This window comes from Nicotiana tabacum, chromosome 10 (genome assembly GCF_000715075.1).
Source record: "Nicotiana tabacum cultivar K326 chromosome 10, ASM71507v2, whole genome shotgun sequence".
NCBI classification, from domain to species: Eukaryota; Viridiplantae; Streptophyta; class Magnoliopsida; order Solanales; family Solanaceae; genus Nicotiana; species Nicotiana tabacum.
In genome coordinates, this window is record NC_134089.1 from 34,537,121 (window position 1) to 34,557,584 (window position 20,464).

The 20,464-nt window shown below is 38.7% G+C and overlaps 1 protein-coding gene across 1 annotated transcript; it reads left to right on the forward strand.

Annotated features, from left to right (window-relative positions):
* The first annotated feature begins 16,661 nt into the window (after positions 1–16,661).
* Positions 16,662–19,014, forward strand: LOC142165070 (uncharacterized). The gene is made up of 4 exons (XM_075223705.1): positions 16,662–17,436; positions 17,714–18,267; positions 18,357–18,650; positions 18,751–19,014. Exons 1-4 carry the CDS (start codon positions 16,662–16,664, stop codon positions 19,012–19,014), a joined length of 1,887 nt encoding a protein of 628 aa, XP_075079806.1.
* The last annotated feature ends 1,450 nt before the right edge of the window (positions 19,015–20,464 follow it).

Sequence of the window (20,464 nt, forward strand, 5' to 3'; positions counted from 1 at the left end):
ATCCGAATGCTATACTTGCATCTTGGGACCACATCAACATCCGGATCAATGTTCTCCATCTCCTCCTCTATTGGGGAGGGGGATGGTACCCGCCTACCCCCTCTCATACTACTGGAGGCAACCTCAGAAGAACCAGTGTTAGTATATTTACTAGGATGACGAGATACACAAGATAAACACAATTAGCTACAACATATAGAACAACATGTAAGCCAAATAGGGTATCACCCCATACTTATATCATCGGCATGTTCACAAGTACAATGTATAATGGGACTCAAACTACCCATGAAAATAACGTCATAAGTAATCAACAACCCGCCCACGATTTAATTAGAGGAAGGAGAAGGAAATTGTTTATTCACAAAATCAAGAACGAGGAAGGTGAATGGATACAGGGAGATGAAAAAATTAGAGAGGCTGTTTGTGACTATTTCCAAAACCTTTTCTCTGATCCTGGTACTGTTATTAGAGAAGATCTTCTGTCTATCATCCCTACCATGATCACAAATGAAGACAAGGCTACACTCATTAGGGATCCTTCTATAGCTAAACTTAAGGAGATTGTTTCTCTATGAATCCTACAAGTGCAACAGGTCTAGATGGTATGAATGGGAAAATTTATCAAGCATGCTGGGAAGTGATCAAAGAAGACCTGTTCAATGTTGTTCTGGCTTTCTTTAGAGGCTGCCCAATGCCCAGATTCATGACTAGTGCATGCCTCGTCCTTTTTCCAAAGGTTGAATTCCCAAATAGTATCAGAGAGTTCAGACCAATTAGCCTTAGTAATTTTATCAACAAGATCATTTCTAAGGTTATCTGCTTGAGGCTTGGTCCCATTCTCCCCAGGATAATCTCAGCAAACCAATCAGGTTTTGTCAAAGACAAGAACATCTCAAAAAATATCATGATTGCTCAGGAAATGTTTCATGGCATTAAGAAGCCAACAGAGGGTTCAAATGTAGTCATCAAGCTTGGCATGGCAAAGGCCTATGACAGAGTCTCCTAGAGCTTCACATGCCTAAAGCTTAGAAGGATGGAATTTAATGAAATGATCATTGACATGATATGGAGAACAATGTCCAACATTTGGTATTCAGTAGTTGTGAATGGCACAAGATGGGCTTCTTTCAATCTTCAAGGGGCCTCAAACAGGGTGACCCACTGACCCCCTCACTATTCATCATAGGTGCAGAACTCTTTTCCAGAATGCTTAACAGTTTAAATCATGACCAGTAGTTTAATGGATTCTACATGGAAAAGAAGGGGGCCACAAATCAATCATTTGAGTTTTGCAGATGATATAATCATCTTCACCTCTGGTAAAAGAACCTCTCTGTTTACCATGAAAATGGTAACAATAATTAAATTTGTAAATGAGATTCTAAAAATACATGATCTATTCTCGAGCTAGTTGTTTAGAGCAGTTGATGCTAAGAATACGAAGTTTAACGATGAAATGCAAGCTAAAAACGGGGCGATAACCAAACCTAAAGGCTTACTGCCTGAGTTTTTTTTATCAAGGGGATAAAGGCTAAAACGAGGGGTTGAACGAGCCGAGGAACCTGCTGCCCGGGTGTAGGATCGGTGGATGAGGGGCCTCGGGGTCGACGCCTGGGTCGAGCTCGGGCTATCGGGGACAGTCGGAAATGGGACAACAGTTAAGGATATGATTAAACAAGGCTCTTCATGGCCAATACCAAGCAATATAATGAAGAGAAAGTAAGAAAGCGATAAATGCTAAAGTGGCCTCGGGCCAGTGAGAACGAGCAAGTTAGAAAGAAAAGAGAGAGAGATATTATTGCACTTGTGGAAAAATGGAGTAACATCAGCCCTTTACAAGGTAGCGCGTGTTCCCTTTATATAGGAGGGGAACTCGGCTATAGTACAACATACATTAATTGTTTAAGTATGAAGATTACATGGCTAGACACGACGCTTCGGCGTAGGCCATGGATAGGCTGGCTTTTGTCAGACTTAACCGCATGCCTTGGGAGCTTCCCCCTCTGTTCTGGCTTCGACTTCCGTCTTCTCTGAGTCGGGCCTTGACGGGCCCCGAGGGAGGGGAATCGGCCTTGGCTCCCCGTTTTCGGGGTCTCGAGGCATTCTTCCAAATTGACTTGATAGAGAGAAATTAAGTTCTCTAATTTTGCCGCGTACATATAGTCTCTGCGTTTCCCAAAACAAAGTGATGGGAAATAATTTGGACACTTGACCCCTCGAGCTTCTTACAGCGATGTCACACCAGTGATGTAACCTGTGGCGCAAGCTTTTGTGGCAACCGGGGCGTCCCACGGACGTGTGTATTTCGACATCATTCAATACACTGCAGATTCCCGTTCTCTAGGGTGAATATACCGCCGTCGATTCAATTTTACAGTAATTGCGTCCGTCGGTCAATCTTCCAAAGCCTCGATGACCGTATCATTATACCCTATAAATGGGGGTGACTTGGCACTGTTTTTCCTAGCCCAGCACCCTCGTTAGCTCATTTTCCCATTCTTTCTTATCATCCTCTTCTATCCTTGAACGTCATGCTTGGGGCTTATGGCCTCAAAGTCGTTTGGTGGAGCTCTCATAGATTTCATTGCGGACTCTTTTCGGGGCTTCCCTTTGTCGAGCATGGTCATGCTGCCCTGTCGCTGCGGTGGTTGCTGATATGTTTGCCGTTACTGTTGGTTCGAGACGGTGACGGATGGGGAGTCGGCTTTCCCCTTATGTAGACAGCCGTTCGGACTATGCACCGTTGCTCACTCTCTTACCCAGGCCTGGTGTGGCACTTCATCCCTTGGGTTTTTTTCTTTCCCAAGGGATAAAGTGGCACTACCGGCCACTGAGGCTGGGGCCCGCCGAATCTTCAACCTTTGGCTTTAGCGGGCCATGTCTCTTTTCTCTGCCTATGAGCACGTGATTTTTGCCTCACATGAATTTTACTCCTACAGAATTCCAAAAATTAGATTTTTTTCTTTTAATTATTTGTTATTTTAGGAATTATTGTAGAATTTTTTTGATTGTTTGCATTTTGTGTGCATGTTTAATTTTTAGTTAATTCATGAAAAATATAAAAATACATTGCATTTGCATTTAGGATTTAATTTTACATTTTGTGGATCAATTAGTAATTTAGTTTGTTTTACAAAATATGAAAAAAAAAATCACAAAAAAAACTTATTTTTTGTATTTTTATTGTTTAATTTCGAATTTTGGTAGTTTTCTTTTAATTTTGTATTTAATTAATTGTGGTAATTATTATTTAGATATAATTAGTTTAATTTAGTAGGATAATTTGATTTATGGATTAATTTAGGTTTTATTTTTAATTTAAGAAAAGAAAAAGAATTAAGAAATTGAAAAGGAATTGAAGAGAACCAGATTTTGGGCCAAATCATTGAAATCCCTCAAGCCCAAACGATTATGCCCCATTACCCATTCCAAAATAAGCCCAAACCCATGTCTAACCCGGTCAGCTCCTTTTTGACACCCAAACGACGTAGTTTAGAGTTCTTTAGTTTCAATCCAATCTCCAACGACTCAAACTACTCCTCCCATTTTAATTAATATGTCCGAATTCCATCAGTTAAACCTAGGCCAAACAACTTCCTATCTACCTCTCTCATCTCCCTCATCAGAGAGTTCCTTAACCTAACGCCGCCCTTGAGTGATCCGCCATTTTTACCGGCGAGACAGCTTCCAATCACCACCAAAATTCAACCCCATAATCCCCATAATCCCTTAAACACTAAACCACAACCGATTTCCCCTAAATCCTTTTCACTTCTCTTTAATTTCAAATTTTAAAACGGAACCCTAGACTTGTGCCTGCCTTCGATTATCCATTTAAAAGGTTTGGCTCCGTTATTCTCTAAACTTTCAAAGATGATTTTGGGCCAAAATGAGTGCTAGACGTTTGTTCTCACAAGAACAAACCGACTAACACTCCTTTTTCGCCTCAAATCGGAGAGCATTGGAAGTCTGTTCAAGCCCTTTTCCCGTTTGACTATTTTAGGTATTTCTCTGCCTCTCATCATTTTTGTGCTGCCTTTCTCATGTTCATCTTCTTTTGTCTTCTTCCTCTTTTTATCTCCTATCTTTTCTGTCCGTTTTTGTATGCATTTCAAGTTGCATATTGTCTGTTTCTTCTTATTTATTTCTTCTTCTTTTGTTAGTTCGAATCAATCCATGTTGCATGTTTAAGATTTGAGTCATATTAGTAGTTATCAGCATATTATTGTAATTAACATTTTATTCTTTAGTATTTTTTTTTCGATTTTAGTTTTTGCTTGTTGTTATTTGCATTTCTTCTTTTGTTCTTCTGTGTTCTTCTTCTTTTGATGCCAAAAATGGTAGAGCCTCCAGGATTACCTATTCACGGCCTATGGTTTTTTTGGGTCACAATTTAGGCTTTAACGGTTTAGGAGCCCAAAGGCCATAGAACCAGCTAGTACAATAGCCCAAGACCTTTGGGTCATTTGTCTGTTTGGTAGGTTGAAGTAATTTTTAGAGGTTTAAGGGTTAGTTTAGGAATTTTAGGTGGGGGAATTTCTTGTAACTAAATAGGGAAGCTTCCTAGAAGCTGGGATTGAGACTTAGATGAAAAACTGATTTTTAAGCTAGAGATTAAACAACAAAAAGGAAAATTTCAAAAGGATAAAAGGGCAAAAACTGAATTCCTTTAGGCTGCCCTAAGACTTACCTATAAAGGCACTATTTCTTCATTCACAAGGCATTATATTTTTTTTTGGGGGGGGGGGAGATTAAAAATTCTGAAAATTGCAGACGACCGAGCTAAAAAGAACTTCAAAATTCTTGCATTTTGTCCAAAATTGGTCTAATTTTACACTTAGTTTCTCCATTCTGAAACCTTAAAAGGATATTCTTGTTCATTCTGGGGATTAAAGGATGGTTAAGGGCCGCTTGATTACTGTTCCATTGCTGAATTTTTGAGCTGATACTGCTGCTTGTTTCTTCCTTGCTGAATTACTCCTACTGCTGCTTCGTAACATCAGGTTCTTGTGTTGTTTGTTTGCTATATTCAGGTAGATATTCCTGATTCTAAACATGTAAGAATGACTCATGTGGTTTGAAGAAGTGAAGATCTCCATTATTCATTAGATGTTTTATTTCCTTTGTTTTCTTTCTCACTCGACTTGTTAATTCATTTCTCCTGTTCTAGCCTGTTTAAAAGTGATGTTATGCCATGAACATTTGAGACTTATGTTGAGAATTGTAATTGGACTCTTATTTGTCCTTTTCAGTTTGTCTTGAATTATTTCTCATGAATTTGGATAGTTGTATTGCCATGAGATCAATATGATATAGTTACTACTATTTTAAGGTCTTCTCTTGAGTAATACTATGCTTTTAGTGGTACTAGAATTAAGGATTTTCTTCATAAATGATCTAGGCTACTTTGTCCTTTGAAGATGAATGAGTTGAAAGGCTATGCTTGTCTGATTTTTCTTGAATTTAAACACACATTGTTTTCCTCTGAAGGGATTCGATTTTGAGTCCCAAACCTTCAGCAATTGGCCTGGCATCAGATTTGGGATCTGTTTGAGCCCAATGTTTATTTTTGAATGATGCAGCCAGTTGGGTCAAAGGCAGACCTGGCCCAAAGTGCATGAATGTTAAAATACAGAAGTCAAGCTAGCTGGTTCAAGTTTAATTAGCTGAAATTCAGAAATAAAATGTTAGTTCAACTTCATGTTTCATGTAGTCTTAGTCGATTTGCATTTAAATGATTTTGCACCAGTGTTTGGTTCTAAAAAAAACTAGGTCCAATATTGGCCCAACTGATGAAAGTTCAATTTTAGATTCAGCCGCTTGTTCTAAGGTTTGGATGCTCATCCTTCCATTAAAAATTGGGCTCATTTTGGGCCCAAGCCTAAAGGCATCTATAAATGGGATTGCTTACCCTTTTGTTATCTGGGCCTGTTTTGTTTCAGCAAACTCAGTTCCTTCGTTTAGTTGCTTTATTGTGGAGGCAATTTCTTTTTAGACATTTGGTTACTTAATACAAGGCCTGTTAGTCGCTACATAGGTTCGAACATTTAGCATAAAGTAATTAGAATCCCTTTTAAGTTTCTGTAGTTAATTAGATCCTTAAAATGGATTTGAGGCGAGCCGTATTAGAAGAGTTATAATTTATGGCCCTCAAAAGCTAATTTAGAAACACTTTTGGTTAGAATTACTTGAGGCGTGCCGTGCCAAATAAAATCTCAAAACGCATGTCCCTCATTTAATTAATTTTAATCCTTAGAAATCGGGGCGTGCCATTTAGTTGAATTTTCCATGGCCCTCGCAAAGTTGAAAGTGCGTAGTTGCTTTAGGCGCGTTATTTTAAAAATTATTTTTTTAAACTCAGGTGTGCATTTCATGAGATCCAAATCCAAATCTCAACAATGTTAAATAAAATATGTTGTGGATCGCGGGTGCATTTCATGTGGCGTGGTTTAAAGACGTATTTTAGATAACGTTGAATCTTCTTAAAATTAATTAAAAGCGGTTATTAATTTAAAATTACACCATAGGCTAAAACATGTATTAAAATCAGATAATAGGCCTATTATGATAGTTTAAGCGACCGTGCTCAAACCACGAAATTCGGGGGTGCCTAACACCTTCCCTCGGGTTAACAGAATTCATTACTCAGAATTTCTGGTTCGCAGACTTCAAAAGGAAAGTCGAATTTTTCTCGATTTGGGATTTTAAAATAAACCGGTGACTTGGGACACCAGAAAATAAACCATCCCAAGTGATGACTCTGAATAAAAATAAATAAATAATCCCATTTTGAATAATGTAACTTAAAGTGGAAAACTCCCCTATATACCTTCGGGTGTGTAAAAAAGGAGGCGTGACAGCTCTGACGACTCTGCTGGGGATCATAACCCAGAACTTTTGGTTTAGGGTTCAAGAATTAGAGCTTAAAATAACTGTTACACTTGGCTTGTTTTATCTAATTTTATATGTTGAGCCTAATGTGCTAAATGCCGCTTTTACCGTTTTGACATTGTTTGAACTGTATATAAATTGTTACGAAACCCTCTTCTCTCTGAGTCTTCTAAATGATCTGGGAAGTGTGCACTTTGTGTGACTTCTCTTCTGTTTAGAGTCTTATCCAATTTTAGAACGAGGTTCGGACAAGTTGCAAAGCCGGTGAAGCTTCTGTATTCCCGGTACGCTGCCCCCCTCTGCTCGAGCTGTCCGCTCTGGTAAGCCAGGTCTAGAACAATACACCTAGGTTTTAAACCTAGTATAACAAAACTTCACGTCAGATCCCTAGTAGGAACATTTGTTTGCATCACGTGCATTTGACTTTGGAGACTCAACACAGGGGTTGGGTCTGTCTAGGACAGGTGTACCCGAAATGAAAAGACCATCCTGATGCATCCTACTTGCTACTTGTGCATTTATTTTCTTCGGATTTGCATGTTGACCGGCTTATGAATAATAAGAGAAAAGTTGGGAAAAAGAAAATCAATGTGAGGACTAAGAGAGATAATTGCTTGTTTTTGAAAAAACCAATGTCCAAAAATATACCGAAACTCTGCCGCAATTTTGAAAAAAGGGAAAAGAAAAAGAAAATCTTGTTTTTTTAAAAAAATAGTTGGTTTTGTTTTATTTTTGTCAAATCTGTCCGAACTACGCCAGTTTGATTCTCAACGAATATGGGATACGTAGGCAACCCCCATCGGGTCCAACTTTCCTTTTTGCAAAATTAGCCCAAAAAGAACAAAATTATTTTTATTTTAAATAAGTAAGGTGATGTCATTCTTGTTTAAAATAACCAAATGTCCCCAAAAGGGCGTCGGAAGGCCGTTTTTGCTAGAACAACCACCTTTGGTTGCTTTTTCAAGGTTTTTGGCCGGTTAGCAGACACAACCTTAAAATCTTCTTCTCTGAAGTGCTGAAAGGCCGTATTTGCAAAGCCGGATTGTTTTAACAAAAAATAGTGATAACTTCTTCTTGAGTCAAAATGAGTCATAATCTTTTTTTAATTATTTTTTTATTAAATCACCCTAATAAATGTGCAGGATGAGCACAAATAAAAATGAACCCTTTGCAGCTCTTAAGGAGATCCCCTTACAGCTCCACATGTGGTGGAACGACTTAGGAAAAGTCAGCCGAGGAACCATGGTAAATATTTTGGGTGGTCTTGTCGTACTTTTAAACATCAAGCCAAGATTGGACGTGATTGAAGCCTTGATACCTTTTTGGGATCCGACTCGCAATGTGTTCCGCTTTTCTGATTTTGAGCTCACACCCACGCTAGAGGAAATTGCGGGTTATGCCAGCCTTAGCGGAAACCTTAGAAGTCGGTAACCGGTGTCACCGAGAACAGTATCTCCTCACATATTTCTGGATATGTTGAGTATTAGCTGGGATATTCAGGATGGGAATTTATCTGAAGGGTTTTGTACTTTCCAGATCTTATACCAATGCTATAGCAACCACCAAGGTTTTGAAGCACCAAATACTGGTCTGACCCATGTCGGAAATAAAGATAAATGGGAGGCACGTCGGGGTTTGGTTTTTATAGTAGCATTCTTGGGTGTTATAATTTGTCCACGAAAAGACGGCAACATAGAATTGGGCCTAGTGGGAATGGTTGATGTTGCGATCAAGAAAGCTAATGGCACCCTGGTTCCCTTGATCTTATCTGAGATTTACCGAGCTTTGACCATCTGCCGAGAAGGGAGAAAATTCTTTCAAGGCTACAACTTACTACTACAATTGTGGATACACGAATATCTCTACCACCGTGTCGGGTATTTGAACTACGGCATGACCAGTTTGGATTGCATCGAAGAATTGGAAAGCCGAGTGGAGGGTGTTGAATTTCCAGAGGGTACCAAGGCTTGGTTTGCACACTTAAGTTCTTTAACTTTGGATAAAATTGAGTGGACGTTCGGATGGCTCCCTGCCATCGAAGTCGTACACATGTCAGCCGAAATGTGCTATCTTCTCCTAATAGGCATCCAGAGCATCCAACCATATGCTCCTCACAGGGTTTTGCGCCAACTGGGTGTGAGCACGTGATTTTTGGCCTATATGAATTATTCCCATAGATTAAAGAAAAATAAATTTTTTCCATTATTTGCAATTTCGTAGATTTTCGTAACATTTTTTGTTATTGTTTGCATTTGTCTGTGCATGTTTATTTTATTTAATTCATGAAAATACAAAATACACTACATTTTCATTTAGGATCTAATTTTGCATTCTTGAGTTAATTAGTAATTTAGCATTTTATAAAAATGGAAAAATAAAAAAAAACTTATTTTTGCATTTTTTATTTTTAGTTTCGAATTTTGGTAGTTTTTCTTTAATTTGGTATTTAATTAGTTGTGGTAATTGTTATTTAGAGTTAGGTAATTTAATTTGACTAGGGATTAATCTAGGTTTGTTTTTATTTTAATTTAGTTTAAAAAGAATTAAAAGAAATTAGAAAAAGAAGACAAGAGGAGGAATTCTGATTTGGGTTGCATTTAATTTCCAAACCCAGGCCCAAACGTTTCTCCACCAATTCCCTCAAACCCGGCCGAGACCCAGCCCAAAACCCACTCCAAACGACCCGTCTACCCTTAAAACCAAAACGACCCCGTTTCAGCAGCAGGTGGTCAAGACCATTGATCTTCTTTGATCGAACGATCCGGAAGTGGGGTGGGTTTTGCATAATAGTGTCTGATTCCTACTACCCCCCAAACCCGTCTCCCTCATCCACTTCACCCTCAGAGAATCCCACGCCAACCCTAGCGCTGCCCCATGATTCCACCGTCCTCCGGTGGCGGCGCCACCACCAAGTGGGCCAAAATTCACACCATAGAACCATTTTCGTCTCCCCATCCCAAATCTCTGACCCTTTACCCTCGAATCATAGCCTAGCTCGTTGAATCTTGAATCTGAGTTCAGGCCCTAAAGCCTAAATCGAACCCGTGCATGTAAGGCTATTTTCTCCGAAATCCCTAAGTGTTCAAGGCCGTTTTATCACAAAATAATGATGTTCTCTTGTTCTTGACCAAGAACACGCGATTCACATTGTCTTGGGGTAACTCAGAATATCAGTATCGATTTCAAGCATAGTCGGTGAGTTCCCTTCATTTTTTCTGTTCATTTTGGTGTTATTACACCTCTTTTTCCTCTTCTTTTCCTCTCCTTTTCTTTAGGTAGATTTTTTCTTGCTCGGGCTGAAAATTCGGCCAATTTTCCGAGTTTAAATTGTTTGTTGTTCGTTTGGTCCCTTTGTTTCTTTTTCAAATTGTAAAAGCTTGTCCTTTGATTTTCTTGGTCTGTTTGGTTTGTGTTAATGGCATGCTCAAAGTCTGATTTTCACCTTTTTGTCTTAGCCACCTAGTTTAATTCAATTAGGTCATTTTGATTTAATAACTTAGTTAATTCCTTTCATATTTGTGTTAATTAATCAGTAACTTAGTTTAGATTTTGATTGTGGAAATCATCTCAGTTTTTGTATTGTTCTGTTTTTACAGATGCTTATAGAATTTAGTTGGGTTAGTTTATTGTTTGGGCTTTGGGTTGTTTCCGACCCATTTGCAAAGTGCAACCCGTTTAATTTGGTTTAAGTCATTGGGTCAAATTAACCCATTTGGGAATTCTGAAGCAATTTTCATGGGTTTGAGGGTTAGTTTGGGAAAATTGGCTTAGGGAATCTTTGAAAACGGATTGAGGAATCTTCTAGGAAGTTGGGTTGGGGACTAATTTGAACTTCTGAATTTTACACTAATGGTACCTAAGCTAAAAGGAAAATATCAAAAGGTTCTAAGTGCAAATTGAATCCTAAGGTCTGCCCTAGTCCCTTGCTTATAAAGGCATCCTATACTTGCCGTTCAAGGCAGAATGAAGAGATTGAAGAGAAAATCAGAAAAAATCAAAACGGCTGAGGAATTTTAGGAAAATAACATTGTTACATTGAGTTCTCTTAGTATTCTTCTGAAGTTTTCCTATTGTTGAAGCAATTTCTGGTTAGCTTATACTAAAATGGGTTAAGGCCAAGTCTGATTTGAGGTCTTCTGGTTCGTCGAGTGACTGAAATTAGTGCCTGGATTATTGTGTCTCATATGTTGGGTTTAAAACTAGTCCGCAAACTCATTTTTTGGGTACAGAGTGTTACTGCTGTTGCTGTTACTGCATTCACCTCTTTTCCCTTTTGTAATCTCCAGGTACTCCTTTGAACCGTGACTAGAAATGAGGCCTGATTGAGTCTCATTGTGAAGATCTGTAAACCAAGCTGAAGTTAAATGGCCAACATTAGTCCCTCTTGCTGATTACTACTTGATTCTGCCATTTTATTTATCTCATGTTTGCCTAGCCTAGCTTATTTTGCATATTTCATTCCCTGGGATTACCTTTGTTTTAAGTGATGGATTTGGATCTTGCCTGAATATAGTTGATTCAAGAGTATTCATTTAGACCCAGTGTAATATGTGTTAGTCAAGTGATGTCAAAGTCTCACTTAGTTCTGCTTCTGCTTGTGTATAAGCTTCTTGCATTTTTAAAAGGTCATTCGACTGGGTACAGAGTGAAATTTCTTGTTAAAGCCATCTTATCAAACATATACATGTGTTTCGAGGTCCTTTCAGGTATTTTGATGAAACTGTAATAAGAATTGGTTGTGTTTAATAGCTAGGCGGGTTGTATGAACGATAATGATGCTCAGGGAAGAATAATTAAGTGTTTCAATTTCATGTAATGATTGGTAATGATCAGTTGTTATTGAAGCATGGAATGTTCTATTTTGGCGATGTAGGAAGGTCGTTTTGTTGAGTTTTGTTGAAATAAATCTCACTAGGAATTGCATATTCACTTCAGAATATATGTTAGCATTTAAATATGCTTTGCATCTGAGTCCAGGATTATCAGTATTAACCCAAATTTCTTTGAATGATGCAATTGGCCTCAAACGTTTAGCGTTGAATCGTGAAACTGGGCTGCCTTCTTTGGCCCAGTTATGCCGAATTTCTTTCCAGCGATGGGATTTTCCACCTGGGCTCACGTCGAGCCCAGCTGTTTCTTTCGTTGATCATATAGTAATTGATAGTTGGCCGTTGGGCTTCTGACCAGCCCAGGCCTTTCCGTGATCAAACATGGGTTGTCTGTTACTAGTTCATCAAGTATTAAATTTTGGCTCAAACATTAGCATAAAATAAATGGGAATCTTCTTACGTTTTTTTAACCAACTAGTTATGCTCATTAATTAATGGAGGTGTGCCATATTAGACAATAAAAATAGTTTATGGCCCTCTAAAACATTGTTTGAATTCCTTTTTAGAATTGGAATTGAGATGCCGTGCCAAATGAAATCTTAAATGCATGGCCCTCGCTTAGTTAATATTTTAATCCTTAGAATTCGAGGAGTGTTGTTTAGCAAATTCCATGGCCCTCGCACAGTGCAAACGCATAGTTGCTTTAGGCGCGTCATTTAATAATATTACCTTCCTAAACTCGGGTGCGCATTTATGTGACCCAAATCCAAATCACAACGATGTTAAAATATGTAAAAACCCACGGGTGCATTTATGTGACGTGGTTCAAAACATATTTTAATAACATTGCAATTTTCTTTAAGAATGAATAAAAGCGGTTAAAACTAAAATTTGCACATAGGTTCATAATTGTTTAAATCATATAATTAAGCCGAATATAATAGTTGAGCGACCGTGCTAGAACCACGGAACTCGGGAATACCTAACACCTTCTTCCGGGTTAACAAAATTCCTTACTCGGACTTCTGGTTCGCGGACTGTTAAACAAAGTCAATCTTTTCCTCGATTCGGTATTTGAACGAGGGACACCATAAATTTCCCAAGTGGCGACTCTGAATTTTAAATAAATAATCCATTTCGATTGTCACTTAAATTGGAAAAAACTCTCTTATATGCCCCTTCCGGAGGTGTAGGAAAAAGGAGGTGTGACAGCTCTGGCGACTCTGCTGGGGATCGAACTTAGAATCTCTGGTTCAGGGTTTAAGAAATTGAGCTTAGACGAATTGCTATATTTGGTTTTATCTGTTATCTGATTTTATTACATGTTTGAGCCTAATGTGCTAAATGTTGCTTTTTACCGCTTTGATAGTATTTGAACTGTATATATAAACTGCTACGAAACCCCTCTCTTCTCTCTCCCGAGGAGTGCACACTGGTCGTGACTTCTTTCTGTTAGTGTCATATCCCAAACAGAACTAGGTTCAGACAAGTTGTAAAGCTGGATGATCTTTTGGTTACCGGTATGCAGCCGCCGCCTCGGCTCGAGTTGTCCGCTCGGGTAAGCCAGGTCTAGAAAAAATAAACCTAGGTTTTTAAACCTAGTATAACAATACCTCATGCCAGATCCCTAGTAGGAACGTTTGTTTGCATCATGTGCATTTTGACTTTGGAGACTCAACACAGGGGTTGGGTCTGTCTAGGACAGGTGTACCTTAAATGAAAAGACCATCCTCATGCATCTTACTTGCTACTTGTGCATTTATTTGCTTCAGAGTCGCATGCTGACCGGCTTTTGAATAATAGGAGAAAGTTGACAAAAAGAGAACAACAGTGTGAGGGCTAAGTAAGATAATCACCTGTTTTGAAAAAACCAATGTACTGAAACTCTGCCAAAATTTTGAAAAGAAAAAAATGTTTTATTTTGAAAAAAGAGAAAAGAGAAAAAAAAGTTAATGAAGAAGATGATCATGTTCAAGTAGTTAACAAGTTTGCAATATTACAAGGGATGGATGAAGAGGAAGAACCTGTTAATCAATTGGCAATGGTGGCAGCTAATGCAGCAACAAGCAGTCCAGCAGTTCATAACCAAGAATCTACAAAGCAAAAACCAAAACATATGGTCAATAATGAGGGAAAGCTAAATCCAGCAGCACAAGCTTTTCATCTTAACTCATCGGGGATTGGTTCGACTAATGGTCTAGTCAATGGAAATGAGGCATCAAAAGCAAAAAAAGATACTGCACAATGGGTAGAAAGAAGTTTCAAGGATAAAACAGGAGATGGAATAGTGAAGATCAATACATCATGCCAGGAAATCCCATCACAAGATACATTAGTGAACAAGGAACTTAATAAAACTCCAAATTCTCAAGCAGAGGGGTCAAAATCGTCTACATTTAAAGAAAGAGTGCAAGGTTGTGGAGGCAGGCTATGGGATGCACAAAGGGAATACGATTCAGAGGAGAATGAAGTACCACTAGGAGCACAAGCTGATGAGGAACCAAATGAAAAGGACAAAGAAGAAGATGAGCAAAGTGTAAATGAGCAAAGTGTAAATGGAGAGCCCCATGCCAATGACAACAATACAACTGGTAATTTTTTAATAATGGGAGAATCAGAAATTGTTGAGCACAACAATAATTATCAGATAGCAGAAGTCACAGAAATTAGAAACTATAAAGGAAGAGGCCTATAGGTAAATGATCCTGGAGGAACAGAAGACAATAAACTTCAGAAATCACAAGAAGACACACAAGGACACAACACAACAGAGAAGGAGAAACAGCCAATAAAAACAGAAATAGTAAATGTTACTATTACATTGGAGAAAAACAAGTTGCAGCTGTTAAAACGAGGAGAAGAGAAGACCTTGGTCCCTGAAAAGAATGCATTTGGAGCTACATCAGGAGGGAAGGAAGACAATGAAGAAGGAGAAGAACCTGGTAGATAAGGATACGACATGGATCAAGAATCAACTACCCAACACCTTATGAATGCTGCAAGGCAAGGTGACTTATCACCTACGCAAGTGGAAAAGGTAAAAATCAGCAGCAAAAGGAAAGAAGAAGCAACAAAAAGATAATTTTGCACCCCCAAAAGCTGGGGTGCACACAAGGAGAACGCTAACTAAATCAAACAATCAGTGATGAATGCTCTCATTTGGAATATAAGGTCAGTCAACACACAACAGGCCTTTGAAAGTTGACAAAAATGCGCAGGAAAAATCACTATGAATTTGTAAGACTAATGGAGCCAAAGCAACAAGCAAAAAAACTGGAAAGGTACAGAAAAAAGATAGGACTTGCACAAGCAATTTCAAATGTTTCCAACAAGATCTGGGCTTTCATAGATGAGGTATTTGAGGTAACTGTTATGTACAATATGGTGCAACAATTAACACCATGATTGTTTCATACTGAATCGCATGTGGAGTTTGTCCTAACATTGATAAATGCTAAATGTGATGCAATTGAGATGATAGAATTATGGGATCCATTATATGCAATGGCAAGGGATATGGATGCACCATGGCTTGTAGGAGGAGATTTCAATGTAATTGGGACGAAGAAGAGAAGTTTGGTGGGTTACCTATGTCATTGAATGAAATTGATGATTTTCGACATTGCGTCAACACTTGCAATCTCTTCGACCTTGGATTTAAAGGCAACATATTTACATGGTGGAATGGGAGAGCAGAGGAAGACTGTATATTCAAAAGGCTAGACAGATGCTTGGCCAATTTTCAGTTCCAACAAACATTTCCAGGAATAGAGGTGCAACATTTGTCAAAGACTGGTTCCGATCATAGTCCAATGTATCTAAAGTGTGATATTGAGACTCCACCAATAAAAAAGCCTTTTAAGTTCTTGAATTTTTGGGTGGAACATGCAACTTTTAAAGACGTGGTGAAAGAGAATTGGACAGCTGATTTCAGTGCAAATCCTTATATTATTTTTAATCACAAGTTAAAAAAATTAAAGAAGGCCCTTTCATTGTGGAGTAAGGCTACATTTGGAGATATTTTCCAAAATATAGCAAGCATGGAGGATGTAGTGATGGTTCATGAAGCAGAATTTGAAGCAAATCCTACAGGGATGAACAGGGAAAGGCTACAAAAGGTTCAGGCAGAATTGATCAAATGTCTTGCACTAGAGGAAAAATAATGGCAACAAAAAGCAGGCATGACTTGGTTCAAGGAAGGGGATAGGAACACTAAGTTCTTCCACGCACAAGTGAGAGGTAGGAGGAAGAGACTTCAGCTTAACAGAATTCAAAATAGTGGAGGAACATGGATTGAAGAAGAACAAGAAATTGCAGAAGAGGCTATCAAATTCAATGAGGAACAATTCACATAAGCAGCTACTCCTTCACTATTTGATATCGTAGAGCATGTTCCTAATCTGATTAACACTGAGCAAAATGCAGAATTGATTAAGCATCCAACAAAACAGGAGGTTAAAGTGGCAGTATTTGGACTTAATGGTGATAGTGCTGGGGGCCCAGATGGTATGACAGGCAAATTCTATCATTCTTGTTGGGACATAATAGGGGATGCCTGTACGACACGGTGAGGGCTTTTTTCAATGGTCATGAGCTACCAAAGTGTGTAACACACACCAACCTAGTTCTGCTACTAAAGAAAAAAGAAGTTACCACTTTTTCTGATCTAAGACCAATAAACCTCAGTAATTTTTCAAATAAGGTTATATCGAGGGTCGTACATGAAAGGCTAGTGAATTTCTCCCAAGTCTGATATCGGAGGAATAGTCAGGTTTTGTTAAGGGCAGGAATATAGTAGAAAACATCCTTCTAACTCAGGAGATAGTGACTGACATTAGGCTTAGAACTAAGGTTGGACCTAATGTCATCCTGAAGCTAGATATGACCAAAGCTTATGATAGATTATCTTGGCTATTCCTAACCAAGGTACTGAGAAAGATGGGATTCACAGAAAGGTTGATAGGGATTGTCTTTGGATTAGTTTCAAACAATTGGTATTCTATTCTAATCAATGGTCAAGCTCATGGGTTCTTTAAGTCCTCAAGGGGAGTAAAACAAGGTGATCCTGTATCTCCAACTTTGTTTATCTTGGCAGCAGAAGCATTATCTAGGGGTCTCAATGCACTACATACTAACCTGTATTTTTGTGGATTTGGGATGCCAAAGTGGAGTCCAAAGATCAATTATTTGGCGCATGCAGATGACATGATTATTTTCTCATCCTCAGATGAAACATCTCTGATGTTGATTATGCAAGTGCTGAATGCATATGAAGCTGCATCTGGGCAGCTTGTTAACAAGACCAAATCAGTTGTGCACCTGCATCATTTAACAGACATGGAAGTGGTCAGCAAGGTGGAAAGGATCATAGGCATTCAAAGGAATGATTTTCCTATCATATATCTAGGTTGTCCTATATTTTATGCAAAAAGAAAGCTGGAATACTATCAACCCCTAATTACTAAGGTAATGGACAAACTGCAATCATGGCAGGGAAAGTTATTATCAGTAGGGGGCAGGGCAGTTCTCATATCCCATGTACTGCAAAACATGTCTATGCATCTACTATCAGCTGTAAACCCTCCAAATTATGTGATAAATAGGTTGCCCAAATTGTTTGCTCAGTTTTTCTGGAGCAGCTCTGTAGGAGGAACTAGTAGGCATTGGGCTTTATGGAATTCCTTATGCATGCCAGTTGAGGAAGGAGGAATAGGTTTCAGGTCACTACATAATATAGAAAAGGCATTATTCAGCAAGTTGTGGTGGAATTTCATAACAAAACCAAGCCTATAGAGCTCTTTCGTATGTCAGAAATATTGTAAGAAAATGAATTCTGTAATTGTTCCATGGAAAAGGGGGTCTCACATTTGGAGAAAAATGTTGGAATGCAGAGATCTGATTGAACATCAAATCTTTTGGCAAACAAAAAAGGGATCCTCACTTTTTTGGTTTGAAAACTGGATAGGTCTTGGGGCACTATATTTTTTTAGTTCCTCAGGACTTTGGCATTGATGAAACAGTACAATATGTACATGAGGTTACCTTAGATGGTGAGTGGGATATGGACAGGCTATTTGAAATGCTTCCTGAAGACTTAGCAGTACACATTCTGGAGAAAATCAAACCACCTTCACCTCAGCAGGTTCTTGGCATGCCTTGTTGGATGCTGGAAACAAGAGGATATTTTAGCGTTAAGTCAGTATGGGATTATACGAAAAGAAGAGACGAACCAAGAACAGCTTATAGGATGATTTGGGTAAAGGGACTGCCTTTTAAAATAGCATTTTTCATGTGGAAAGTGTGGAAAGCAAAGCTACCTTTAGATGCTTTCTTGAAAAGGGTAGGCTACTGCATGCCATCAAAATGTTGGTGTTGTGTACAGCCTGACGAGGAATCTCTTCAGCACTTGTTTTTTAGATCAGAAACTGCAAGGACAACTTGGAAGTATTTTCTATCGAGGGCAGGAATAGTTGTGGAGGGACTAACATTGCACCAAGCAATCACAAAATGTTGGACTGCAAATGTGTGCTTAAGGCTCAAACCAGTAATGCAAGCAGTCCCCTCATGTGTAGTATGGGAACTCTAGAAAAGAAGAAATAGTATGAAGTATGGTGATGCTGTGACAACTAGCAGGGTGATTTATCAAGTTTCATCAAATCTCCAGGCATTGGTGAAAGTGAGAAAGCCTGGATGGACATGGTAGCTCACAAATGGCAAGATCTATTACCTATGATGGAAAATTTCACTCATAAACTTAAGGTTACCAAAGTCATGTGGGAATTTCCAAGTGCAGGATGGGTAAAAGTTAATACGGATGGTGCATCGAGGGGAAATCCAGGCAGGAGCTCAATAAGTTTTTGTATAAGAAATGAAAATGGTGACATAGTCAAGTCAGTAGGGAGGGAGATTGAAGAGACAACAAACACAGTAGCTAAAGCGAAGGCCATGGTAGAAGCACTAAGGTTCTGCAGATTTCAACAATACTCTCATGTATGGCTTCAAACTGACTCAATGTTATTAAAAAAAGATAATGAATGGGATCTGGAAACCACCATGGATCATATCTGAGCAGGTAGAGGAAATGATGCAACTAATGAATGAGGACAATTACACAGTTACTCATATTCATAGGGAGGGCAACAAGCTGACAGATCACTTGGCTAATTATGCTTTAGATCATGGAGAAATAGAATGCCAACATTTCTGGCATCTAGATGCACAGGGAAGGAGGTTGGTTAATGAAGATAAGCTGCAATGTCCAAGTCTAAGGGTGAAGGTGGACAGGAGATAAGAAGCAAAGAGAAAAGGAAGAGCAGGAGGTGCCACTACGTTATCACAATGCTTATGGCACTCAATGTTGCAACCTTTCGAGATAACCTATGCTAAAGAAAAAAAACACATCAATAATCGAGCACAACAACAAAGACTAATGGCATTGGAAACCAAACTAGCATGGATTGCTCGCGTGAATTCAGTTCCTTGGATATTCAACCAGCATGGTGCAGAAGTGTTTAATTTCGAGCAGAATAGGCCATTTAAACAAAAGCAAGCGAAGCTTTTAATAGCTTGGAGTAATGCCGAGATTCACTACTTTACATACAATTGTTCAGAAGCAGGAAATGCAATATTAAAGGGACAAATCTGGAAAAATGTGGGTGAAGGCATGCTGATTTCGAGAAAAGCTGGAAGGCATCACATTTTTAACACACGCATGGTTCAGTTAGAGACAAGATATGGGAATATAAAAATGATGGCTCTTCATTTCGGGCACAACAAGTACCAAAAGGCATTGGAAACACAACTAGCATGTGCAGAAAAAATGTCTTCGAGAAAAGCTGGCAACAAAGGCCAATGCAGTTTGTTTTAATTTTATACTCACGCATGCTTCGTCCAACAGTTGAATTGCTCATTTGAAGAAGCATGCTCATTTAGAGGAAATACGGATGCTGGCAACAAAGGCCAATGCAGGTTGACACAAGCGTTTTCATATCGAGATGTTTGTCTCCATGGAAGTACAATGGGAGATTTCAAGAGGTATGGGAATTAAAATAGTGCACAAAGTGCACGCATCCAACAAATGCAGCAGCTCTTTTTTCAAAGGAAAGCACATGCTTATGGTGGAAAACAATGGATAATGTGCACATTTATTTGTTCAAAAAACAATGGTGCAAAATCATTCTAATTGAAAGCACATGGTGCAAAATGGTTGCACATGGGAGGAACCAGCATTGATAATTGTTTAATCAGTTGGGGAAGTTAATGAGGACCTCAAAAGATTAATGCTGCACATGCACACTTGGTAACGTGCAAAGCAGCAAATGCACATGGACTAGTTATTATACAATTTTTAGTACTGTTGTTGTGATATCAACTTTGAGTACACTACTCAACTTTGATAATAGGGTACATGAAATCTTCAAGGTTTATTCTTTACATTTCGTAGAACATTAACGCACTTTATTGTTTTTCTTTGCATATTTTTTATAAATAAAAACTAGCCTTAGGCACTTGCCTAGCGGATTGCCAAAAAAAAAAAGGCCCGAACTACGCCAGTTTAATTCTCACATGATGTGGGATACGTAGGCAACCCTCACCGGGTCCAAATTTTCAAAAATAGCCGAATGTCCCTAAAAGGGCACCGGAAGGCTGCTTTTGCAAGAACAACCGCATGTGGTAATTTTTCAAGGTTTTTGCCGGTTAGCCAACACAGCCTTAAAATCTCCGTCTTCGAGGTGCTGAAA